Here is a 26,620-nt window from a genome sequence, read left to right on the forward strand (position 1 = left end):
GCAGGTGTGAATAAAACATAAAAGTTTCTCTATAGCTCTATAGTACAGTTGGGATACAGCTAATTTCACCTGGATGAATAATATGTCAGTGTCTCCGAGTGACTGTAGAAAAGGCTGTTTCTTACAGTCATCGGTGTCTCCAGAATAGGTGGGACGATATATATAGGTTATAATAGGTTGTGGACTAATTATAATATAGGGGGTTTTTTTTAGTCAGGGTGTTTGTTTACTGCACTAGTTATTGCTCTGGTTGGACTTTAGCTGTATATTAACTGTATATTTCTGCGAACTCTGTTATTCAGAAAAAAACTGTAGTTTTATATCCTATCGGACAGGCATATCAAAGCTGCTTCAGCTTTGCGGCATGCAAAGCACCGCAAAGCGCATGCGCTGTAGTAGCTCACCTGTCGTTGCACCTGTTGAATTCTTATCTGTACAACAATGTAAAATACAAAACCAGGAAGCTTTTCTTTCCTCGACTCTCATGACGCTGACGTCACGGAGAATGCGGACTACAATTGCCTTGTTAGAAATAAGTGACCTGAAAACAAACTGAGAGGCCACAGAGCCGCAGAAAATGTTCCGTTTATGCTGTTGCTGCTTCTCTGGCGATAACTCCAACAACAATGAGGTATGTGTTTATGCGCTGCACTGGGTTTTATGGTGTCTTTATAAGAGCGTAAAGTGGCTTCCTTAGAGTTTAGCAAGGAAACTATACAGCTTCGCTTCGCTCGATTTTTCCATTGCAAGTAAAATGATGGGATCCTCTTAACTGCTGTAATGTAGCATTACTGGGTCTTCACCTAATAATCTACTTTTGTTGGGGATTTGAAACATAATTATTATAATATTGAAGCTGAGTTTATGATCACATCGTTGCACTGGTACACGTGATCAAATATGCCTAATATTTGTGGCACAAGAAGAAGAAAAGAAAAACACTATGTAAATAAAACCAACTTTCGCTGTTTCAGAGACGGCCTCTCCTGGATTCCCGACGCTCTGAAGTCAATAGTGCTGAATCCGCCAGGCTGAGCCGTTCATCAGCGGACAGCGGCAAGTCATCTCAGACTTTTTTTTAATACTTATAAAAATGACAGATGAATTTGATCCACCTGTTTTTCTTGCTGTGTTACTCGTGCTTTCTTTTTTCTTTTTTTCTACTCAGATGCACAGACTGTGAGACGGATTGGACGGCTGGTGATGAGGCGAGTGTGCGTGCCTGAGCTGGATCAGAGGTTTTTGGAGATGGCTGAGACCTTCAACAAGCAGCAGGAAGGCTACGAGGCCATGGTGCAGCATATAAGAAACCTCCAGCAGAGCTGTGACTGTTCCCATGATGACACCCTTGCTTTTGTTCAGTGTTTGGGGAAGATTAGAGAGGAGCAGGGTGAGTGACACATACTTTTTAACACACGCTTCATGGTAGCTGATGCCTCACTCCCTCCCCCATTTTTTAAAAACTCATGTACTTCCAGAACCAACATACCAGGTCTCTCTTAAGATGAAGGGCTACGACTTCTTCCTCAGTGCGGTTCCTGTGTGGTCTGAGGGCGCAGGTGAGGGGAAACCGCTTCCTCCACGTCTGCAGAGGGCTCAGAACGAACTGAAGGGTGCTTCTGACAGCACCAGGATGACCATTTCAAAGGGGACCACCCTTCAAGAGCTTATCGGCTGGTTGCTCCGTAGCCATGATAAAATGGCTGAGCAAGTGAAGAAGGCAGCAGAAACTTACCAAGAACAAGGGAGACTTAGTGAGAACCTGGAGGAGAACATGAGGGAAGTGAGGAGGGCCAAAGAGTTGTCTCAAGGATACAGACAACAGGCCACGGCAGTTCTCACTGAGGCTGCACAGATAGCAGGGGCTCAACTGTAGTGCACATATCTTTCTAAAAGTTTTGTTTTAACCGACAGCAATGCGGAAGTACAGCATTTCCATGGGTTATCTCCATAAATATCCCCACCAATCGTATCAAGACTGTCATATCTCCTTTTATTATTTGATTATAATAGAAACGTATTCTAACACTTTAAATAGGTTTAAAGTGGTTTTTTTTATTTTGCGTCATTACATTCTGTCATATGTATTGTTAGAGTGGTAGATGCTCATACTTAACCTGGTTTAAGGTTCTAATAATGAACTCTCGATGTGTGTAACTGTGTAAAAGCCAAAAGCTCAAGCTTCAAACTGTGTTAAATATTCCATTTTAGAATTTTTTTTCTTTTAGATTTAGCTTTGATGATGTTCTTCAATGTAAATTGTGAAGACTTTGAATATATCTGTGTATCTACAGTGCATAATGCCATCAAAGGTTTCAGAGAATCTGGACAAATCTCTGTGCACAAGAGACAAGGCTGAAAATCTGAATGCACGGGATTAAACGCACAGTCCTGTCATGGAAATCACTACATGGGCTCATGAAACACTTCTAGAAATTATTGTCTGTAAACATGCGTTGCCATGTCATTCACAAATTTAAGTTAAAGGCGTATCATGCAAAGAAGAAGCCATATGTGAACATGATCAAAAAACCCTGCTGTCTTCCCTGAGGCACTTAACCTGGACTGAGGCAATGTGGTCAGACAAATCAAATCAAAAACAGGAAAGCTCCATCCTCTGGACTAAAGAGACAATTGTTACCAGTGCTCAGTTCAAAAGTCTGCATCTCTGGTGGTATGAGGATGTATGAGTGCTGTGGAATTGGCAACTTGTGCAGTTGAAAATGAGCACTGCAGGTCCCCTTTTCTCGAATACATGTAATTTCCCTAGCCAACATTAGGGGGCAATGCCGCTTCACTTTTATCTAACAACCGCTCATCGTTTCATCCTCATCAGACTTTTAGAAATAGCACCGCAATGACAAAGCTTGTCTGAACTCCAGAATTAAATTTATAAACGTGCCACTACTTTGTGTGTGTGTGTGACTTTTACCAGAATAGGTTCACTGATTTCTGCGAAGCTTTCCCACAACTCTGCCTGGACTCTGCTTTAACAGATTGCGAACTTCATGGCTGGTATGTTTCCCAGACATGACAGAGCTGACATGATATGACATGAAAGCTCACTGCAACAGCAGCTGAAAACTAAACTGGAGGTTTGTCGTGATTGTGCGTGGGATGTTTTACTGTTTCAATATACAGACTTCTATTAACTGATTAAAAACCGCAACTTTCCCACTGTTATTAACCTAAAAGCCCACCAACACATGGTCATATGCCATGTTGATAATTAATTTCCAAAAATCCATTGTTCTAAAGGCTATTGTCACATGGTCATTTATTGTTTACCAGAGAGGGACAGTTTTGGAGCAGTGTTTCTGTCTTTGGCTTTGGATTAATTAGGTGTAAAGTGTGATGTAAAAGAGAAGCAACAGCAACACTTCCTTTTTTATGAAAATACTCGGCAAATAAAAAGAACGAGGATCAAATAGAGCAAAATCTTGAATATAGGCCGTGGACCCAATTTTAGTGAAATATAATGGTTAAAAATGGTAACTGGATATTTTTATAGTTTACTCATTAACATTCATATATTTAGTAAATAATCAAAATCGATAATTAATATCCTGCAAACTGTATGTTTTCTTATACATACAAATCTTCATTAATAGCAGATTTGACAAATCACTTGGCTGTCAGAGAGCGGCGACTGACTGGGACAACCTACCGTGATCGTGGAAATTATTAACTTGCGGTCCTCGTGTCTAATTTGATTGGATGGTTTAGTTGGGCGTGCGGCAATTGGATTATATACTTCTCTCTTATTGGCTGAGAAGCCTGGCATTCAGTGTAGAGCGCGTCCTCTTCTCTAAAAGGTAGTCTGAGTGGAGAAAGTAATGAAGATGGAAGGAGGTGATGTTGTTGAATTATTGAGGAGATTTATGGAGTAGCGAAGTGATAGCCGTTTACTCGTCCTAGCGGAACGACGGAGGACGGTGATAGCAGGAAGCTGACAGATAGCATGCCAGTAAGTAAACAGCAACTTCCTCAGTTTGCCTAGAGTCGCCCCTTAGCTGAGCCAGCTAACTAGCTAATCTGTAAGCAACCGTAGTGACAGCTCGAAGTCATTCAGCAAGGCGATATAGAGAGAGTGTGACGGCTCGGGATTAATTTTAGGTCTCTGGCTCATACGGGCTAAAAAATGCTCTGAAGTGAACGGCGGGAGAAAGCTAATGTAATTTTTCCATTGCGCTAACAGTTCACCGGGACAGAAATTCTCGGGGTTTTTTTTGTTTTGTTTTTAAAAAAAAAGAAGGTGTATAACCAGTATTGAGGGTGTGAGACTAGCTGGTTAGCAGCGCCCAGGAACAGGTAGGATCCTACTTAAATCAACTAAATAATATGATATGACACAGCAGGCGGGGGGGCTTTCCAACTTATCATAGTAACGACATATTCTTTGCTACCATTTTGCTTCTGTCCCATCAGTCGTGGAGGCAGACTTTGTACCTGTCTTTATCCTGTTTGGTAGCAGGTGTGTGCACTTGTTATTCCTCAGGTGATTTGTGTTCGTGACAGGGGAAGAGAAACCACCACAGACGGGCATATTGGATAATGCGTTGTTGGGATTTTTCTAATAGCTGTCATGTGATGCAGCTTTTCTCCACACCACTCGTCCTGTTCTGGGGCTTCCTGTATAGGGGGGGCTGGTGTGAAGCCACAGAGCCTTGCGAGTACGTGCTCGAAGTACTCGAAGTTTAAAGCTGCTCGTTTTACTTCTCTGTGACCTTCGCAAAAAAAGGCTTCTGCTGTTGTGGCAGTTTTTTGTTTTAGCGTTTAATTCGTTGTTGTCCTTTGCTTACCATATGTGTGTGTGTGTGTTTACCTTTGACCTTAGGCGGAGGCTGTGCCTAGGGTTTGTTGGTTGGGTGCCGTGTGTGTGTGTGTGTGTGTGTGTGTGTGTGTGTGTGTGTGTGTGTGTGTGTGTGTGTTTAGGCTTGTTGATGTGTGGCACCCATGGCTGCAAGTGTCTTAGGGCTCTTAATGCTTTTTGACAATGAAGCACAGCAGGTCATGGAGCAGAAAGATCGTGCAGGCTCTGCTGTCATCTGGCATCATGGACAGTCGTTTGTGCCAGAGGGCTCATGAAATTTCCTGGCAATTTGAGTGGTGAAAACTGTTGCAGTCTCTTCCATTTTTTTTATTCTGTATCTTTTGCACACACAGGCATGGCATGGGTTAAGCTGTATTTTGTACTTATAAATGCCATTATATGTAGCACTTTAACTCCACAAGAAACCTTGAAAATCAAGCTAATTGTATGCAGGAGGCTACAAGTGAGTTGCCTAACTGTAACAGGATGAGCTGAAACAAAGCATGTGGTGGGGAAAGAAAAGGAAGTGTTAAAAATGGAAGGAAAAACAAAACCCTTATTTTAATCACTTGCTGCGGGAGGATGGAGAATTGGAGGGGCAAGATGAGGGATACATCACTAGCTTGGAGGCAAGAGAGGAGAGCGTAGGCTGCTATAAGAGGATTCCTCGCTGTTGGGTCTCTCTCTCTCTCCCTCAGCAGTGAAAACCACACACAAACCACACACTCTGTTGTCATTTCTACTTAGCTATATGTTTGCATGGATGAAAGAAAATAGAAGCAGAAAAACAGACCTCCGCCTATCCCCTTTCCCCCAAAGCTACACGAAACCTCCTATTGAAGAAGACTTTAGGGGGAGAGCAAGGTGGGAGTCAGTGATGCAACAGAGTTAAGGTAGTCCAAATAAAGAAGATGCCAACAGACAGTGTAAAAGAGAAGTGATATAAACTGAAGAGAGATGTCAAAATAAAATGTTAAAGTCTTCTGAATGGTGTAAATTACTCTTAGCGGGAGGTGGGGTCAAACTGTGAGCTCTGGGCATGATGGAGGCTCTTTCCTGTCTTCCCCTTTTTTGACCACAGTTGCACAACCCTGCCTTTAACTTTGCTTTTACAAACCACAGTGTAGATTAAAGTAGTTCCTTAATAACTTCTGTTTCTGTTCTTGTTTTTTAGTTCCTCTTTTTGATACTAGTTGCTTAGTATAACAGTTAAAGTGTATCTGAAGTCAGGTGTGGGTAATTTGCTACTGTAGGTTTTATTTTACTTTATTACATTCATTTTTATAGTTGTCTTTCATTCCTTTAGCTTTTCTTCCTTGGTGTAGCAGTGTAAGTAGGATTCTCATTGTTTTGCTAAGCAGCAGTTTCTGTAACTAAACCCTGTACCACAGGAAAAAGCAGCTGGGGCAGCTCAGTCACTCTTAAAACCACCCGCTTCGTCATTCTCTTTTCTTCTCCCTTCCATTTAAACGTCCACTCCCATTGGCCTAAACAACTTCCGCCAAAAAAAAAGAAGAAAAAAAAAAAAGGAGGTTCCGATTCCGAAGTATGTGTGTAATGGGAAATGATGTAATCAACAGGCAGATATGTATACACGTGTGTGGGTGTCAGCCTAATTCATTCTCACACTTGGACATGCTTCATCTCTCTCACTCTCTCTGCTCCAGCTCTCCCAGACAGGTATTGTGTGTGTGTGTGTGTGTGTGTGTGTGTGTGTGTGTGTGTGTGTGTGTGTGTTCCTTTTCTTTTAAATGTGGCTTTTGTATGAAACCATGTGAAGGAAATACTGGGCTATTGTATGTCTGCCTCAGGTGTTGTGCATCAACGCTGTAAGATCATCAAGCTCACAGCAAGGATTAGAAATGTAAACTCAAAGCCTTTGTTTTATTTATTTATTTATTTATTGTCATTGTCAAGAACAATGAAATTGCGTTTGGGGCTTCCATACAACCCAAAAAAAAGAAGAAAATAATAAATACCCCTTAAAACCCAAGTGTACATATTTAACCCAGTGTGACTCCAATGCAATAAGACAATCCTTAGCAATAATGTTCGTAGAAATTCAGACAAAGACCTGAGAAACATGACAAAATACAACAATGCAACCCATTCAATATTATTGTACTGTGAGATATGATATCAGATATGATAGTTATCTATTTAAGAAAGAGGGGGGGGGGGCAGGAGGGGGAAGAGAATAAAGATATGATGCACCAATGCAGACCAGTTCATTGCTATTAAGAAGTTTTGAAAGAAGTCCTTGGAAGGAGGAGTCACAAATAAGCTCATTTAGACTGGCAGCCCAGTGTGTCCGTGTGTGTGTTTGTTAGTTCAAGACAGTAGTGTAGGTGTAAAAATCACAGGGAATGAGCTGTCAACTTCTGCTAGCTCACAGGAACAGGTTTTGTCAAACCAGACTTTGAATAAACACACTTGCACAGGCACACTTGTACAATCCATGACACATCCTCTGCTGCTTTCTGCCATGTAGCTGGCTCTGTCAGCTTTTTGCATTTCTATGGTTAAACTACTTAACATGTAGGATATTCCTTGAGCTCGTCTAGGTCACAGGGACATAGCTGTGTATGTACCGTATGTGTGACAGTATCCTTCCTTATCTCATGTGTTTCTCAGAGGCTGAGAGGTTGCCAGGGGCAACAAACATCGACCCCTGATGAAATCTCTGCTTTTATAACCCCCACCAAGGAAGTTTGGCAGTTGGCATGACTGAGTAAAATCTAGCTGTTTCTTATGAAGCTTAGTGAGAAAACTTTCACTGGGTATATTATTTTTAGTTAGTCAGTTTGCAAATAATCCATTGCTGTGCCTCCACATTTCCATGTGAGAAAGTATTGTAATGTTGTAATGAGCATTGTTGTCACAGAGTAATATTTTAAATTACTAATGTTAGATCAGAGGTGTCTGCTCTCTGAATGTGCTTCTAGTGCACCCTGGTGTCACACTTGTCTTGAGTTATTCACCCCTTGAGATTTCTTTCATACCAAATCACAGATGTCACTATCCCGCTTTTAATTTAGTCATTGATTTCTGCTCTATTTATCTTCCTGGACTGCCCATCTGCAACTCTTCTCCCTTTATCTCACATCTACTTCTTTAGCACATCATCGATTTGTTGCTGTTGCTTGTCAAGCCTGCTCTGCCGCCTTATCTTTGACGCTGGTTTATTCATGTGTTTACTGGTCAGCGTGATTGAGTTGCACAGAGAAAACTCATCAGCTACTGCATCATTTTTGTTCAAGGGTGCTCCCTCCAGTTTGTATTGATTTCTGTCTTGATTAGGGAGCCTGTAATGACACAGAGACCACTAACAAGTTAGCCAGACCTAGATGGAAGGTAAACACCTGCTTAATGACATAATTATGCTCAATAGTGTACTCCCAAGACAATTGCATTTCTATTTTCCTCCACCAGATGATTGAGTCTGCCTGCAGTTTGTCAATAGAGGCTAGAAGTCTTTGAAACAGGTTATTATTTGCTGTGTGCATCTCTGTCTCTTGTGGTTTTAACGTAGTTTCAGATTGAGTTATCATTATATCTGTGTGTGTGCGTCGCTATAGCATAATATTATATGTTGCTTTGCAATATTATATCAATAAAGGGACATCAAATATCAATATTTTATAAAATAAATAAAATTACTCTAAAAATACCCATCTCATGCCAACCATCCTGAGATAACATTAGCCAAGCAAAGTTGCATTAAGTCAGCTCAGCTGAAAAGCCAACACACTTAACTTGACAAAGCTACCTCCTAATTCAGAGCAAGGTAATAGCTGAGTCACATGAGCAAAAGATAAGATGGCAACCTCTTTGCATCTAGAAAAACAATCTTGTCTTTGTTTTTGTTTTTCCCTATATTCTCCGACCTGTTGCAGTTTGTGTTAAGTAAACGGTTACCCAGAGCTTATGAGCGTTTCACATCCACTACCACTTATGATCGCAACTAGGGCAGGGCAATATGGCCAAAAATATTTATCACTATATATATTTGAAAATTTGCGATAATGATATAATTGATGCAAGACAAAATACTTTACAACTCCACAACTTTATTAGTGCAAAAAAAACCCCCATTAATTTATTTTCACTTAAACAAGCAGCTGTTTTTATGTGCATTAAAGCTGTATAAAAATGTAATGGTACAAATACAAATTCCTTGCTGACAGTTTAACCAAAAGGCATTTCCAGTGGAAATGGGCTGACATATCCTGAGCCTAACCATGTATAACAGGGGTGTCAAACTCAAATACACAGTGGGCCAAAATTCAAAACTAGAACAAGGTCACGGGCTAACATTAATATTTATTGAAAAATATCTTCCTCCAGATTTAAGAATGAATCTCTTCTTATGGACTCAAACAAGTTTTGCTGAAAAACTGAATGTGGAACAAGCAAAGCTTAATACTAAACAATGTATATATTAGCTGTATAATACCAGTAGGCCAGCTCTAATAGTAATTTGGTATGGCTTCGCGGGCCAAATGTAATTAGGCTGCGGGCCAAATTTGGCCCGCGGGCCAGAGTTTGACACCTATGATGTATAATATCCACAAAAGTTAAAAAGAGGTGCTTTGCAACATGAAACTCCACAGTGCCAAATAAATAAGTCAAATACATATCTTTCGGACCATAAGGTGCACGGGATTATAAGGCGCATTAAGCAAAATAAAGCAGTCAGATAAGTCTACCTTTACTCAACTCATTCTTCTTGCTTCCTCCACTTCTGTACCATTGACTCATTAATGCTGAATTCTCTCACAGCTGCTCTCTTCCCATGTTCTACTGCGTGACTGACTGATAGCCTTGTGTTTAAAATCGGCTTCATACGCATGTCTCTTAACAGGTGCCATTTTGGAGTCCTTATACACATACAATACGGTTATATTATGTTGAAGCGCAGTACGTATTACTCTGTGAGGCTCTTGACTATGGTAGCCGTAATGCTCCGACAATCCATCAAGCGGTGCAGCATTGTAGCTTACCAAAGTTGTACTAAAACATTTTTTGACAGATTTCTGAGCGCTGTGTACCACATAAAATCGGTTTGAGGTCAGTAAGCAAAACAGAATTCATACATAAAGCCCACCAGATTATAAGGTGCACTGTCAATTTTTGAGAAAATTAAAGGTTTTTAAGAGTGCCGTATAGTCCGGAAAATACGGTAATAGCGACGGTCCACTTGCATGTTCTACAAAAAAAATGTGCTTTGGTGGCTATCTGACGGACAAAAACCAAACCAGTTCCACGTATCTGAAGTTGCACGTTTTTACAAACCAATTCTGGTTCATCCGTTTCATTCACTGATCCGCTTTTTCACTTCTCATTCTCCGTAGCCGCTATGCTTTTTCCACCATGTGCGTACCAAAACAAAAGCACTGCGCATGTGCATTTTACCCATATTCTATCGTGATATTTAATTTTCTTGTCATTGTAGCTTGGCTGATAGGAGGCAACCTTTCTGCAAACAGTTGCTGTCTGACTTGGATTGACTAAAATCACTCTCAGAGAGATTGTTTAAGGTTTGAAAATAATTGCTGTCTAATGTATAAATGCAGATGGATATCCAACATGTTGTCATTAGTCTGAATGAGTCTTTGTTAGTGAGCACAACTTGAAGGGACTTGACGCAACAGGCTGTCAGCTGGTTGCATTCTGATTGTATTCCTATAGAACATTAAGGTTGTTGAGCACAAATGTAATCGTTAAATATCAATGTCTGCCTACGCAGACAGCAACATATGTCTGATTTCTGATGATTTATCATAATTAATTGTTACATTATCAGAGAAATTGCATGTAATTGCCATCTTGACGCCATTTATTTGCATGATGATATCAGATTGATTTAGTGAAATGTTGGTATTCCTGGCAATCTCATTATATCGTGATAAATATTTTTGGTCATATCGCCCTGCTCTACTGATAGGTCAGTACTGTAGATTTCTGGATCACTGTTATAAAATGGCAAGAAATAATAAGCCATGTTGTGAACATGACCCATGTTCACGTTTGTGCATGAAGATGAGAGAAGCACAGGGAGGATTTTAAAGCACAGGGTTTTAATAAAAAAAAAAAAAAAAAACAGACAAAGGGAGCTTGAAAAGGTCTTTCATATACAGTTTATGAAATAACTGAATTAAAAGCCTGTCACGTCTTCATCACACTGGTTAAATGACACAGACGCAACAGAAAAATGGTGATCAACAAGGCCGATATCGGCTGATGCCAATGTTCACCTGGCGCGTCCATGAGTCCTTGGTATGCTGATCCCATCTTGAACTACGTGAGTCATAAAGTTGAAAAGATTAACAATGTATGACTGATGCGTCATTTGACTGGAAAAAAAATTGACCTGAGTGTTGATTTGAACATGTTATTCATTCATGTTTTGTTTTGTTTTTTTCCAGCCTCCTGTTTTGTAACAGTTTCTGTCACATGTTTCTGCGAAGGCTACTTGTAAGTTGAGCTGGCTACTTCCTTATTTGGCTCTTTGGAAATTATAAATGGCCTCTGTTCTCCATTTCTAACTGGTTATTAGACATATTTATTGATGTGGTTTCAATAACAAGAATAATCTGCATATTAAGGGTGGTCGGACTTCTTCCTCTTAGTATTACTTAATTGCGTGTATCCTTCAATGTTGAGCTGATTTGACTCTTAACCCTTTTCCATTGTCTCTACATTATTATTCTTTCTGTGTATCTTGTTACTGACCATGCATCAAACTTTGTCACTGCAGTTTCTTCCTGCTGCTGGGATTGAAGGCAAATATATCACATAGATAGGCGGCAAGGCTGGCAGCTGGTGATTGTAGCTACGTGTCTTTTTCTGGAGCCATATGATGCAGATGACATGCCCCAGACGCCAGTGTGGACACAGTAGTTGGGTTAAAAGTGATTCTGTAGGAGGAGGAAGAAGTCCTCTGACAAGTCTGACTCATCCTCAGTGTAATCACACTCTTTATTTTGTTACTCAAGTTAGTCTGCCATTAAACAGCATATGCTGGCTGTCCTCGTTGTCCTCATCAGTGTTAAAGAGCAGAACAACAGGCTACCACAAAGGACTAATTTCTGTAAATGGAGGCTATTCTGCGTTATAATCCTTCCACATTTTATGAGTCACTGGCTCCCCTCCCCCCTCGTCATTCCTGTCATTGGTGGAGTCCATAAATAGACACCTGGCTGCCATGAAGGGACCAAGCACTGAAGTAATACAAAAAGAAGCATTTGAATGGATGAAAAAGGCATCTGGAGGCAGAGAGCATGAGGAAAGAGAAATGATGTGTGGGAGGATAAGTGGATGGGTAAAAGAGGGACAGGGAAAGGAAGGCACAAAAATCAAATAACTATTTTTTTTAATTACCATTTTATGCTATTTGTGCTTGTTGGGAGATTTTCTGATTAATATCTGTCCAATAATCTATAGAATGTGGGTTTTGTATTTATTTTAAAGAGTATTTTCTTTAACAGAATATGTTGCGTAATGTTACCTTTCAAAGCCAGCCTTCTACCTGAGGTGAAAGTAAAGACATTTTTAATAACCGCTTGTGTATCTTTTAATCTAAGAAGTGAAACATTGGAGTAGTGTTAAATTGAAAATATGCCATCTTCCCTGCACCAAATTTTAGCACATTTTTCTGTGTGACGGGTATGAGCATAAAAGGACTCTTTCCTTCCCTGTTTTTCTTTTTCCTCAGCCTCTTTCACCAGACATACCAAACATGGAATTTGAGTCTGCATTCAACAGTCAATTTAGCCTTGTACTTGCAGTCTCAGAGTGCGCACACAACACAGGCACCATTCACTGAAAACACAGGATTCATCAGAGAGGCACAGAGGTGGTATCTGGCCTGCCATGGTCTTACAGTGATAGTCACACTGTAGATTTGGTTAAGGGGTCGTCAACATGTACATATGTGTTGCTCCAGTGATACAAAAAAAATGTGACATTTAAGAAGTAAATATTTAAATGTGATTTATGCAGATGCCTCTAAAGAGGATGGTGTTAGGCAGACTCTCACTATTGGTTCATTAGAAAACTGCTGCAGGGATTTCCATCACATTAATGGTCATTGTTAAAATTGAGTTTTTCCTTCCCACTGTCACCAAGTGCTTGCTCAATGAGGCTATCTCATTGTTGGGGTTTCCTCTATTATTGGAGGGTCTTGAAGCAACTGACTGTTGAATTGAAGTCCATGATTTTCACTTACAATGCCCTACAGATATATCAGCGAATATTTTGTATTTGTTGATAATAGGGCATCAGCATTTAGAACAGCCAATAAATGAAAATTCAAAGTAAAGAAGACGCATGTAATTAACAATGTTTTGAGTGCTTATGTTGAATAGTTTGTCCACCAAAGGGCATTCGGTGACTTCCCTGTTTGGCAGCACACGTTTGGAATGCCACAAACCTGCTGATCTGAACAGAGTTGGGCAGAGGCTAGACAAATTTGTGACACTAAAAGAAGTTTATTTTTTAAACTTCATTCTCATGTTTTTTTTTTTTTTTTCACACAGACTCTTAAATAGCAGCACATAACAAATGTTTTTATGGTTCATGTGTAAAGAGGAAAAAATATCTGCTGATTTATCAAATTTTTAATTGGCAGATATTGATTTTAGTCTTCTATTAGTCAGGGTCTACTTGCATAGATTGTGTGTTTGTTTGTGTGAACAACGATGCCAGTGATTTTAAAAAACAAACAAACAAAAAAAATCTAATTTATAGTAAAACTAACAATTAACCAGTTCCTACTGTATAAGCATGCACATGTGACTTTATTTATATAAAAAGTGAATTAAAACTGGTAATAGGATGTAGTTAGTTTGTGACAGTTCTCATTACTCTGACCTAAATTTACTTCTCTTGTATTGAAGCTTGTGTCTTTTGCATATGATTAGGTAGAGTGAAGATTTAAGATTGGATGGGCCCCATGGGATTTTCTGGTCTTTAAGTGGGCTGCAGTACTCTTGATTTTGGGGGTGGTTGTACTAAACTATTAATAGAACAACACAATCGGACTCACATGTACCTATGGAAGCATTAACATCTAGCATTCATAGTTAAATAGAGGTGTTTCTCCATAGAGGTGTGTGTGTGTGTGTGTGTGTGTGTGTTAGACACACACACTGATGTAGATATGATCCTTGAGGAGTCTTATACACTTTTACTTTTCTTTTTCTTTTTTTTTAAATTAAACTTAATTAAAATTTGTGAAATTGAGTGAACAAATACTACTGCGTTTTAATTACACCCAAACTGCAGTAGATTTAGAATTGTGGTTAAACTGTCTTTTTAATTTTTCTACAAGTGACTGCAGGTCTTATAGGATGAAAAGGCCATAAATAGGAGTGTGCAGTAGGAGCCATCTGCTACTGTTTCTCAACAAAGTGAGAATTAAAATGACAACAAAGGAGGCAATAAGTGAAGAAAGAAAAGGTGCCATTGGAGTTTCAATAGAAAAGAAGCCACATGCATGGCGTACAGGGTGCTCAGAGTGTGAATACTGTGATGGACTGGAACCGATATCAAAAATAACAAACAGGAATGGAGGAAGCGGAGATTTCATTGCATCATGAAAATGTCAGCTGAAGTAGGAGAGGAACCTGTCTGTCTGTTTATGGACATATAAACTGTAGCGCCTGTTCAGCAAGTATCTGCATTCAGCCATGCCATATTTCTTATTCTCGTCAGTGCTTGAAAAGAGAAGCCAGCCAGGTTTCTCTGTGTGGGTGATTTATGATTTTTATTTATTTATTTTTTTCGATTTGTAAGCCTAAGTTGAGAAGGCGGCGCCTGCAGAGGTGTGCGTCTGGAGAGCAGTGAGCGGGAAGGAGAGACTTACTGTTTGATGTGTAACAGAATTTTTCTTTTTTTTTTTTTTTCTTTTTTTTTCTGAAAGTTACCAAAAATAAAAAAGAAGGCTGATAGATTTAGTGGAGCTTTGTTCAAGTGTGGACTGTTTGTATGTGTTCTGTATATTTGCGGTCATAAATGTTAACATTTATTATGCAGAGTGTGTGTTTTTGTTTTTTGTTTTAATCAGGGTTTCTTTTTCCTTTTTATTTTATTTTCTTTTATTTTTTTTAGGTAGAGGTAACTCCACTGCAGATGAAGGAACATGTTGGCTATGGACCAAGGAGTGGTGGAGGAATGGCTGTCAGAATTTAAGGTAAAGCTTCATTTTCTGTATGAAAGTGTTTGTTTGGGCAGGGAAAAAAATACTAAAGTCATTTACCTGTGATCTGTATACAGTACATACTCTGCTTCTTATTATTGACAGGATTTATTTCACACATAAACAAACACACTTTGAAGTGCTTCGCTACCAGAAAATTGCACGCTCCTACTCAAATATGAGCATTTGCTGTTAGGTGACCAGTACTAGAGCTTAGTGACGAATATTAATGAAGGAGCAGATGAGATTTTTTTTTTTCTTTTTTTTTTTCTCTCCTGTGTGAATGTGTGAGGACCAATCTGCTGTCATGTCTGTAAAGTTGGCCTAATATAACCAGCTCAGTGTGACAGACAGTGATTGTGGTTAAAGAAGCTGTCAGGGTCTCTGCAGGATTTCACTGCTATTAAAATGTCATTTCAGAAGCAGCAAAACCAGACTATCAGTCTGCTTTGCTGCTAAATGGCAGATTTTATTAATAAAAATAAAAAAAGCAATGATATATATATTTTCTTTTTTTTGCAAATCAGTGTAAATAATATGAATTTGTGTTTGTCTTTTCAGTGTTTGCTTTTCAAACTGAAATGCTGTAAGACCTAAATGTGTAGCATGTTAAACTTCAGCTGGTTACATATGTGTTTCAGACCCTTCCTGACAGTGCCGTCTCCACCTATGCTGCCTCACTAAAAGACAAAGGTGCCCTGGTCCCTGCACTTTACAAGGTCATCAGAGAGAACTACAGTGATGTATGTAGATATAAATCTTTTATTAACTTGAAAATTAGATTGTAAAAGTTTGACCACCCAACCTTTAACCAGTACTTAGTATTTAGTCATGTGTTCAGTCCGACCATTTACCTGCTTTGTTTTTGTTATTGTTATATTTTTGCTCAGGCTTGATAATCTTGTGTTTATGGATGTGTCAGATTTGCAAACACACTGCGTCCCTCAAGCAGTGCTGTGTTTATACCCTGATCTTATCGTTGAACCGTAGATGCTAGTTGCAAAATTTGTTGCAAATGAGTTGGCAGTTCTTGTCTCGTGATTTTTACTTTGTTTTTTATTTTAAATGTTGTGGCCTAATTGTATGCCATGTGTTTTTTCTCTTTTGGATATGTGTCCCATGCAGTTACTAGAGCCAGTGTGTCACCAGTTGTTTGAGTTTTACCGGAGCGGTGAGCCGCAGCTGCAGCGTTTCACGCTACAGTTCCTGCCAGAGCTCCTGTGGAGCCTCCTGTCCGTCAGCGCAGCCAGAGACCCCCACACCTCCGGCTGCATCGAGGCCCTGCTGCTAGGCATTTACAACCTGGTGAGGGAGAGGGTGAAGCACTTGTTGCAGTTGTTTTCTAGTTGCAGAGATGAAGCTCACGGGTGATCGGTTTTATTTATTTTTTACTAGAGGTGAGCTGCTCTGGTTGACGGCAATAAAATGTATCTAGTGTTTTAAGTGCACAGTAAGGAAAAACACTAGAAAAGTCCTTGATCCTTACCAAGTGGAAATTATCATGCAATTTGCCAACAAAGAGGACTTAACTGCTCAACTATTTCAGGGATCTGCGTCATGAGTTTTGAAAGATTACTTTCTGCCCTTTCTGCCATGTTAGACAGCCGTGACAGGAAATACGGGGGAGGAGTGGTGGAAACAGTGACTTTGCACATATACACTGATGGACAGCACCTTGCAAATGCCTTTTTTCATTTGCAGATAGATGGGAGTATTAGAAGTGATTAAAGTTTGAGTTGTATTTCATCCTTTTCAGCTCCGAGTGATCTATCAGCAAAGTCCACTGTCTCCTCACTTCCTCTCTGAATACCAGAATAGGTCAGCTGTCACTCAACATACTGGCTGGTTCCCATTAATCTGTTTGACATTAACATGCACATAGAGGGGCACCAAAACCCCGCGGTTTGTGCCTGTGTGAGCACGCATGCATACATATGAGTGCACACCAACAAAGTGTCAGTAGGGAAATGAGACCCTCAGGTTTATACACAACCACCCACACATGACGGATGACTGTGCTCGAAGAGATCAGCACACGCTCTTTAGAGGTTTGAGGGCAGACGCAGATGGAAAAAGGGCTTTTTTATTTTTGCTTTCGCCCACATAAGTTTTCCCTCTTCCTGTCTTTCTCTTTTACAGGAAATAGTTGATAAGGATGGACAGAGTAAGGTGTTATCTTTTACCGTCCCTTCCCTCTCCAAACCCTCAGTTTACCATGAGGTGAGTGTGTCCTTCATTCAAAGTTGTGCCAGGGTTGTTTCTGCAGAAATGTACTTACATAAACTGTATCCACCTCTAGCCTTCAACTATTGGCTCCATGGCCCTTACCGAAGGAGCTTTGGCTAACCATGGGCTGAGCAGAGTGGTGTACAGCGGGCCTCACCTCCAGAGAGAAACCTTCACAGCACAGAACAGGTAAGACAGTCATGTTGGTTTTAAAATGTGCTTTACCTGTAGCAGGATGTCAGTCTGTTCGTTTTCAAAGTGGCAGCAAACACCAGCTAATTAACAAAATAAGAATGCACATAAAGGAAGATGGAAAATCTGATCAAAAAAGGTACTTTTACTTATTCATTTGTGAATGCATGCTTTGTATTATAGCCTAAAAAGGACATATTACCTTTAATAACAAACTGGCTAAAACAGATTCATGATGACTTGTGTACTGATGGGGAATTAAGCTGCTGCCATGGTTTTTATTTTAGGGTAGCTTCAGCTGTGGCCTGTGGCAGTTGTCTCTGCCTTGTTACATTTAAACTTGTTATATTGCCATTAGGGTTTCTTAAATTATTCTAACTGAGATGAAAGACTGGCGGCCATGTTGGCCTGAACTGAACGTCCTCTGCCTTAACCATTTTTAATTTTAACAAATCGCTTGTTTTCCAGTAGGAGAATTCTTATTAGACAAAAAAGTGGTGCATTTAAAGATCCCACACAAATATTATGAATGTTTTGGTTCTTGTTATCCTAATCCTATCATATCCTGTACAGATGGAATTTCAGGTTTTAAGATTTTGGTGTGTCTTGCGTAACGTGCCATTTCAAGGGTTTGTTTGTGTTATTGAGATTTGAGGTGCTGACCTTCCTCCTGCTTTGCTACAATGCCGCTCTCAGCTACATGTCCTCCACCTCCCTGCAGTCCCTCTGCCAGCTCAGCTCCAGGTAAAATATATAAACACACACACGCCCACGAGCATTAGCATTTGTGGGTCACTACAGCTGGGTCAGACGCACACAAACTGCTTTCCAACTTTATAGCTTGTGTTGCTGAAGTTCTAGGTAATATTTTATGGAGGCAACTTACAAACACACACCCACACACGCATGCGCGCACACGCGCGCACACACATACACACACGTTTGCAAGTTGCTGCTTATCTGATCCTCTTATAGACTTTGCTGCCAGAGAGAGCCAAGATATCGCTATTTGGCAAAGAGCTGCAGTGTACACACATCCCAGCTCAGTAATCTGAGCATTGGTCTGCTGAGCTAAAGAGAAGTCATCGGCCTCGATTTCTGCCTAACTGTTTGCTGTGTTAGCAGCGCTGTACAATGCATAAAGCTTCTAATATACGGTACAGGTGTTACCTCATGCTTTTTGACTCCTCTGAAGCTTGTTAGATGCATGGTGTGTGGGGGTGTGGGTGTGGTTTAACTTAGAATCTTGCTTGGTGAGTTTCACATCAGCTCAGCTCGCCACACAGTTAAGTAAATGGCTTTAATGGTGCTGCAGCTAAGTGGCCCACTGGAGTGGTTTCTCTGCTTCCATTCTTACTCATCTAAACCTCTCTAATGTGTTTTTATTGGTTATCTACCAGGGTGTGTATTTGTGGTTACCCACGGCAACAGATGCGGCGGTACAAAGGCATTAACGCACGGCTCACAGTCACATCAGAGTTCCTGGTTCAGCTCATCACAGGGATCCACTACGCCTTGTGAGTACAAACGCACACGCCAGCACACAGTGAAAGTTCTCATGGCGTCACAATGTCAAAGTTGCGTTGTTAAAAAGATTCCACAGAGATTGGGTACAGGAAGCTCCTGATACTCGTTAAGATAATTAGTGCAGACAGTTTATGTTCCAAGCTTACATTTTATAAGTGATGTGAAAACGTAATTACAATCTTTTCTGTTGTCTCAGCTAATTTCTTTAAATTGTACTTATTTCAGCATGTCAGATTAAAATAAAATGATAATAACAATAATCCCTTAATCTGTTTTAGACTAACAAACTGTGTGTGTGTGTGCGCGTGTGCGCATGTGTGCGCACATTTCTGCTCCTGTGTAGGTGTAATGGTGAAGTTGACCTGGGATCCAAAGCACTGGATGACGTTCTGTATCGAGCCCAGCTAGAGTTGTTCCCCGAAGCCCTGTTGGTGGGTGCAATGATATTTTTCTGCCACTATCACACCTCCTCTAAGTGTGTGTCTGTGTCTTTAAGTGTAAGAGAGAGGGGAGAGCATGTGATGGTTGTGCACATGCTGGCTTCTGGTTTTGTTTCATGCACGGCACAGTATACGGCATTGTCTTGGTGTGTGTGTGTGTGTGTGTGTGTGTGTGTGTGTGTGTGTGTGTCAGTCAGAGTGCAAGCAGAGTGTAATCCCACGAGATTATTTACATGCTTTCCACTCTGCTCCGTTAAGCTATAATCCTTGCGGCCCAGGGAGTAGAGGATTGAACCCGCACTTACAGTATTACTACACAGTTCAAGGTGTGCTCCTTCACAACAATCAAAACAAACAGCATTTACACTCATATTAGTAACAGTGGTGATGGTTTATTTTATTTTTTTCCCGTGTAAAGGAGTTGCACATGTGATACTGTGGAAAGTTTAAAATGTCAATTTTGTGTTGTCGGTTTCTGTGTTGCAAGTGGAATACACCAGGTGGCTGCTAGCTTAGCGTGCCGTGGTGGCGTGTCCCTCATGAGACCAGTGTGCCGAAGCCTCACAGACAAAAGACATGTTGTGTTGTGATTATGAGTCTTTCTGCCGTGTGTTACGTGCTCGGCTGTTAGGAGATTATTAGTGCAAGTGCCCCGTGAGGAGCACTAGGAACAAAGATTATTGTATAAAGACTTGTGAAATCCATTTCAGTGTGACACACAAGTCTTTGTTTTCCTTCTTTTTATTTTGCTTCTTCCGTTACTTAATTCCTGCATGTCTACTATGTGCAAGTGAAATTATTGATGAGATGTTGTTGGATTAGCCACTTGACAGAACATCAGCGTGTACTTCATGTCCATCCTGTGCTTGGTTGATGGGGTCAATTTTCTAATGTGGTTGAAGCAGGGATGCTCTGACATAGTGTCTGAATATCATATGTTGGCTGATATTGGTCACCAGGAGCAGAGCTTCTCCTGTTTCACATCAGGTTTTTGTTGGCTAAGTGAAATACTTAAAACTGAATTATTATTATTATTATTATTATTATTATTATTACTACTACTATTATTATTATGTTAAGTAGAATAAGTTAGTATCAACATCAGCTATCAGCCCAATTGAAGGCTCGGTGTGTATACATCCTAAGTTGTGCTTGCTATACATTGGTACTGTTTTATTTTTTTGGTTTTTGGTTGTTGTTGTTTTTTTTTGTTTTTTTGTTTTTTTGTTTTTTGTTTTTTGTTCCCAATAAGGGAAAAAAGATATGGAAATGAAAGTAGAAACTTTCTGTAATTTTTGGAGCTGTAAAATGGCATACACTTATAATATCGACAGCTTTGTAACTTAGCTTAAAAACTCTAAATTTGGCAGTGCACAGTAAATCCTCGGCACTTGATCTTGCATAAAAACATAATTATAGTAAACACTTTTAAAATGGTAAAAATTCTGCTTATGTTATTTTTGCACTAATGCAAATTCGCACTAGCTTTCGATAACAGTTAGTTGTAGTAAAGCTGCTTCAGAGTTTTATGCCACCTGAGCCTGAATGCAACATGAGACTGCTGTATTCTTCCATCAGTCTCAGTTCACTTCATACTAAGATTAGTGTGTGTAAAGATGTTGGGGCATAAATCCTTTTTTTTTTTTTTTTTTTTTTTTAATATAAAAAAATGTCTGAATACAGCTGGTGTTAAGTGTAACAGGTGTCTGACTAATGGTTAACCATGACCTGGGACATAAATTTACCATTGCCTTCATAAACCATAACTCTCTTTAAACCCAGAAATTTTAAACATTACCTAAAAATAAAACTTGAACTTTGAAACCTAAAAGAGCAAACATAGACAACAGGCTGTAGTTTGTCTATGAACTTTATTACATTGTTAGATGATTGTAATAATATAACGACATCTGCTGTGCAGCTAAGGAAGCTTTCTGGCAGAATTGGAATCAATTGAACTATAATTAAATTTAAATTTAAAATCTATAATAAAATTATTGGTTTTTGGGTTATTTTTCCATCTTGATGGGTGCATAATTTCAGTGTGGCCTTCATCTGTGTGCTGGCTTCTTGAACTATGCACTCAGTCATCAGAACTTTGAGAACCCCCATGATCTAAGGCTCAATGTCTTTCTCCTAAAATGTGTTACAGAGTAATAGACTGAACTGTGAAGCAGTAAATGTGTGATTCTTGTTATCTCCAGGTGGGTAACGCCATTAAGTCATCACTGCACAGTGCAGCACTGAAAAGCAACAATAAGGAGGGTGCGCGGAGTATTCAGGTGGAGATCACACCTACCTCCTCGAGGATCTCCCGCAACGCTGTTACCTCCCTCTCGATCAGGGGACACCGCTGGAAGAGACATGGTGAGACGCATACACAGGCCTAACGCAAACTTGCCAAACAAGAGTTCCTACACGCTTCTCTCATGTTTTAAAAGAAAAAGGTAAAACCAACAAATGAATTTAACACCAAAGGAGAGAGCAAGAGGTTTAGATCTCATCATGCGCTTTCCCCTTTTTCACTGTGTGACAGTCGACGTGTTGTTGTCATCCCTCATGGAGCCCCTCAATATCATAGATTGCCCATCCTCAGCTTTCTAACTAGTGCCGTCCCTCTCCGTCTTAGAATCTGCTCATTGAAAACCACCGCTTCCTGTCTGATTTCTGAGAATACTCTTGAGATGCTGGCAGCACAGGGACAGAACAGCCTGCCAGGCAGACAGATTCAGCATGCCACATAAATCAGATCAGACAGAGTGCAGGTAGTGTTTTTAAAGTAGGATACTGGTGGAAAATTTGTGTGTGCTTATCTTTTGTGCAGTTTCAGCCTTGTGCCGAAGACTTTTATTAATATTATAATGACCACAGAACAAATGAATCAGACTTCCATTACCCTCTAGAGTAAATGATGGCAGCCTCTTTGTGGTGCAGAATTAGGAGAGGGCTGTTCTCTTTTCCCAGTGTAGCTACGTCTGGGTAAATTACAGCCTTGAGCTAGTTTAATAAGTAGGTTTCACATTGAGTCTAACGCCTGCTTTTTCTGTCACAGATCGTACTTTTGTGAGTGTTTTTATATAGCAGATGGAGGAAAACGGTATTAAGTATTCATTTATTTGCGAGGATGCACAGTGATCTATGAACAGTATTATTTCATTTGAGTGCTGTGTTCGTATTCACTCCCATTTAGCATGTACGTTGACCATGTGTTATGTTCTGATCACTATGATTTGTTTTTTATTTTTATTTTTCTGCCATTACATTGATTACCTGTTTGTCTCTGTTTTTTCTGTTGTCTGTGATCTTTTTTTTTTTTTTTTTTTTTTTTTTTTTTTTTGCAACCTTTTTTGTTTTTCATGTACCTCTGCATGAAATGTGCATGTGCGTGCGTGTGTCTATATGTTTGTGTATTGTTTCACTACCCCGTCCATGCACCCACCCACCAGCAGAGAACCAGGAGGTGTGTGTAGACGGTGAAGCTGCGGTGGGGGGCGTGGCCATCCCAGAGATCAATGTAACGGGCGTGAGCGGTGATCGAATGCCCAACGGGGACTCCCTGCGGCCACGCCCCGATGGCCGTTCCCCGGCAGACGGCGACATGATGGGTGCCACCTCTGAGGTCAGCATGGACCCCCGAGGTCATGACTCCAGCATACGTCTGGAGGTCAGGAGGCAGAAGTCTGTGAGGCGAATGGTGGAGAATGAGGGGTCTGGGTCAGCCTCCACAGGGAGGAACCAGTACTAAGGTCCTACCCCTCCTTCCCCTTGCCCCACTCATGGGGTAACCTAGGTAACCAATTGTGGGGTCGTGGTCTAAAAAAGCTGCATGATCTTTTTTTTTTCTTTTCCCCCCCTTTGTACCTGTTTGCGTTGGGTTCTACCCTCCTCTCACTGTGCTGCTCCTCTCATCTGTCTATTAAGCATCATTCATTTTTACTCTCTCCTTTGTGGCTAAAGCTTCTTCATAAAGATCTCCTGCTGGAATTTCTAAAGGGCAAATGAATTATTTAAGATGCCACTGAATAACAGATCGATAACCTAATAAAAAATGCATTAAAGTCAAAGGAATGACATGTGCTTATGATGAGCGAGTTGATGACATTAAAAGCAGAGCATTAATCAGAGAGGGGAATAGTAACGGTGTTAAAATGAGACTTTCCTGATCAGTGAAGGTCACCCCAAAAGCCTATACTCACTGTTAAGTCATGATGACCTTGAATAAAAAGACCTAGATATCTTTGTTAGCATATCGAGGAAACTCCTGTGTTTTCGCCGCAGTTATCAGAGACCTTCTTGGTCTGTTTGCCTCGACACATTACCCCAGGTTGCACCTGGTCACAGATTACTTCCTTCTGACTGGTAGGTAGGAACTGAGAAACGATACGTTGGTCTTGAATTATGTGCTTTCGCCATATTTAAATTTAGAATCCAATGAGTGCATATTTGTTTTGAAGAGGTTAAATCTGAGCACGAAAGTAAGTGTAACAAGACCTGCTTATCTGTTTTTCAGCTGTTCTGGTGTTTGTGTCACAGTGGTAGCATCAGATTAGAAATGTGTGTTTGTGAAGGTGGTTGGAAGCTCACACACAGTTGTGGATGCATGAATTCAAGAAAACAGGAAAAGTTTTCTTGTGTATTTAGAGTTAGTGAAGAGAGAAAAAATATTTAGGGTGTGCCTTGGTTTGCTTCCCTTACTTTCCCTTCATGGTCTTTCATAGGTTTTGCTCTTAGATGCTGTCCTTTCCTGCTTTTGGGATCAAACTCCTCTGCCACTAAATTACTGACCGTTGTCTCACAGAGCTGCTGGGTCTCTCAACCTGTGTACTGTACCCGGACTTACTGTTTCTGGTCAGGTGGTGAAAGATTGCAGTGTGAGGTCGCCACCTGCTGGACAGTGATGGACCTCCTCTGTCATCCAGCAGCATGATATTGCGCAAAATTCAAACAAGCCTCTAAAGGATTGAATGGATTAGACTGGATGACAGATGAGGTTCTTCACTTTTGACACGTGTGCCGTTTTCTCATGTTTCTCTTGTTTCCTCTCCCCTTGTCTATCTCACAGACGCAGTGGATCTGGGTTCCCCGGATGAGCTGATGGATATTTCGGAGGTGGATGAAGGGGTTTGGCCAGGTGGCGCGGGGCCTGACATGACCCCACCCACCATCACTATCAGCAACAGTGTCACAACATTGAACCTGGGGGCCAAAGCCATGAAGAAGTGTCGGCTTGGCGGGCGGACCAGCAAGGACAAGGACAAGGAGGCGGGCCCTCTGATGCCAGGCCGGGCCGCCAGCGAGAACGCAGAGCTGTCTGTTAAGCGGCTAACGCTCACTTCCAGCCAATCGGTGCCCAAAGCGGGAGCCCTCACCAGCCTGACGCGCACCGCCAGCGCCGTTTTCTCACGCTCCTTTGAGCACGTGGCCAGCGGCAATGCCCCTCCCTCAAGCAACCACACCACCTCCGAAGCCGGCCGCTACTCCTGCAGCCTGCAGGAGGAAGGCTTGGCGTACTTGAGTCCAGCGCCAAATCACACACAGCGCTCCCCCAGCATTAGCGTTCATCTCGGCTCTGACCTTTGAACTCAAGTGTGACTCTTGACTCGTCTCTGATCCTGTGACCCCATACCTGTGACCTGGAACTCCAAGCCATGCTAACTGCAGTTGACTGCAAAAGAAACACTCCAGCTGTTTCCCCCTTGTCACTCCATTTTTTTTTTTTTTTTTTTTTAATCCCCCCCCCCCCCCCCCCCCCCCCCCCCCCCCCCCCCCCCCCCGGTGTCTTTAACTCTGTGCTGTGAAATGCCGAGCGCAGTCAGAGGCACGAGGACGCCGCTTACAGCTTTGTCTGACTTTTAGCAGTGCGCTCATGACCTGGACATAACTGTGGTCGTAAACGAGCGTGCTTAAAATTCAAAATCACTAAGAAACTATGTGGAAAAGTACTTCAAAAGTGATCTAATCTGTATTTGTTGCCCTCTGCATGGCTTTTCCATACATCCATCCTTACCGCCCAGGTTTGTTAAAGGGCACATGTTGAGTGCGCGAGCATGTTTGTGAGTGAGTGTGTGTGCGTTGACTTTATCTGTACGTACAACTGTTTTTAGATAAAAAGGCTGCTGATTGATGAAGTGAAATAGTTGATTCTCCTAGTTGGAACACTGTTTCTACTACTTTTATAAAAAAAATAATGATTATAATAATGGATTCCTTCCCATAGCAATACAAAACTGTTCTATTCAGTGGGGTTTTTTTTTTTTTTGGTTTTTTTTTTTTTTAATATTTTGGGCTGTTTACTGAATCTTCCTTCTGTTGGCACTTATCAGAAGTTATGCCTGTGCTTTATTCGTCCTAAAGAGAAACAAAAAACCTACAACTAAAACATTAAAAATCAACCAGTATGATAAGAATCTGGTCTTTATGTTTACAATCACACAGTATTCTCATTAAAGATGGAGAAGCAATATTACCCCTGCCCCACCAACCCCCCCACCCCCCTCGCTCCTTCCTGAACTGCTGTGTATTTGATGGCAAAAATTTAAAACGAAGACAAAGAGGATTTGGGTTTTTAATGGATGATGGCTGTGTGTGCGTGCGTGTGTGATTTAAGTATTAAATTTTGCACATGGAAGAACAAATGAGTTGTGTTTTTTCAGCGCTGGTATTTTCTTATTCATGAGAAAGTTTTGACTCTCAAACATCGTCTTTCCCTGTAAGAGAAAAATGCTTTGGAACCTTTAAAAAAAGAGCAACAAAGTGATTAAAGAATTTGGTACTTCACAGTGAAGTTCCACTGACTCTACCTTAAATGTGGAAGATCGTCTGAAGCAACAGGGCATCTTTCCCGTCCTGTGATCCACTCACCATTCCAGCTGTTTGTAGTGCTTTAGTGACGTGTTTCCTGTGTCTCCTCTTGTCGTTCATCACTGCACAAGACATGGTGATATTCTCTTGTACCAGCAAACAAATAAAAACTCCAACCATCAGCTAATTTTGATGTCTTAAATCAAGCGTTCATGCTGCTCGACCCCCAAGCAAACTTGTAGTCTGTTGTCTGTATACTAGAGCTATGTGTCTGTAGCGTGGTGGGACAATAATCATGTTTTTCTGTGTGTGGTTTAACAGAATGTGAACGGGTAAGCTGTTGTTGTACATCATACTGTTGTACTCAAGACCGGTTATATTTGCCTTTCTACGTCTGAAAATAACTCACTGCTACAACTT

The 26,620-nt window shown here is 40.8% G+C and overlaps 2 protein-coding genes across 6 annotated transcripts; both read left to right on the plus strand.

Annotated features, from left to right (window-relative positions):
• Window positions 1–428: 428 nt before the first annotated feature.
• On the plus strand, window positions 429–2,895 carry si:ch73-345f18.3 (uncharacterized). The gene is made up of 4 exons (XM_004547959.4): window positions 429–631; window positions 975–1,056; window positions 1,169–1,390; window positions 1,479–2,895. Exons 1-4 carry the CDS (start codon window positions 578–580, stop codon window positions 1,874–1,876), a joined length of 756 nt encoding a protein of 251 aa, XP_004548016.2. The 5' UTR covers window positions 429–577; the 3' UTR covers window positions 1,877–2,895.
• Window positions 2,896–3,797: 902 nt separating this feature from the next.
• On the plus strand, window positions 3,798–25,138 carry hycc1 (hyccin PI4KA lipid kinase complex subunit 1). 5 transcript variants are annotated; one of them, XM_004547954.3, is made up of 12 exons: window positions 3,798–3,967; window positions 11,242–11,290; window positions 14,927–15,008; window positions 15,656–15,757; window positions 16,140–16,319; window positions 17,154–17,234; window positions 17,314–17,429; window positions 18,081–18,176; window positions 18,833–18,949; window positions 19,303–19,390; window positions 21,604–21,766; window positions 24,462–25,138. In XM_004547954.3, exons 3-12 carry the CDS (start codon window positions 14,958–14,960, stop codon window positions 24,977–24,979), a joined length of 1,512 nt encoding a protein of 503 aa, XP_004548011.1. In that variant the 5' UTR covers window positions 3,798–3,967; window positions 11,242–11,290; window positions 14,927–14,957; the 3' UTR covers window positions 24,980–25,138. The 5 variants fall into 5 exon arrangements, with proteins under 5 accessions (XP_004548011.1, XP_012773760.1, XP_004548010.1 ...); XM_012918306.2 differs by lacking the exon at window positions 11,242–11,290 and adding an exon at window positions 22,849–23,189 and having other exon boundaries at window positions 24,462–24,600; XM_004547957.2 differs by lacking the exon at window positions 11,242–11,290 and adding an exon at window positions 22,846–23,189 and having other exon boundaries at window positions 3,799–3,967; window positions 24,462–24,600.
• The last annotated feature ends 1,482 nt before the right edge of the window (window positions 25,139–26,620 follow it).

Source organism: Maylandia zebra, linkage group LG22 (assembly GCF_041146795.1).
Source record: "Maylandia zebra isolate NMK-2024a linkage group LG22, Mzebra_GT3a, whole genome shotgun sequence".
Classification (NCBI taxonomy): domain Eukaryota; kingdom Metazoa; phylum Chordata; class Actinopteri; order Cichliformes; family Cichlidae; genus Maylandia; species Maylandia zebra.

Excerpts from the sequence above, each read along its gene's own strand:
- si:ch73-345f18.3 (XM_004547959.4), top strand. The coding sequence starts at position 578 with ATGTTCCGTTTATGCTGTTGCTGCTTCTCTGGCGATAACTCCAACAAC. Across the intron at positions 632-974 it reads ATAACTCCAACAACAATGAG|AGACGGCCTCTCCTGGATTC; the intron begins GTATGTGTTTAT and ends TCGCTGTTTCAG. Across the intron at positions 1,391-1,478 it reads GAAGATTAGAGAGGAGCAGG|AACCAACATACCAGGTCTCT; the intron begins GTGAGTGACACA and ends ATGTACTTCCAG.
- hycc1 (XM_004547954.3), top strand. The coding sequence starts at position 14,958 with ATGTTGGCTATGGACCAAGGAGTGGTGGAGGAATGGCTGTCAGAATTT. Across the intron at positions 19,391-21,603 it reads TGTTCCCCGAAGCCCTGTTG|GTGGGTAACGCCATTAAGTC; the intron begins GTGGGTGCAATG and ends TGTTATCTCCAG. Across the intron at positions 21,767-24,461 it reads ACACCGCTGGAAGAGACATG|ACGCAGTGGATCTGGGTTCC; the intron begins GTGAGACGCATA and ends TCTATCTCACAG.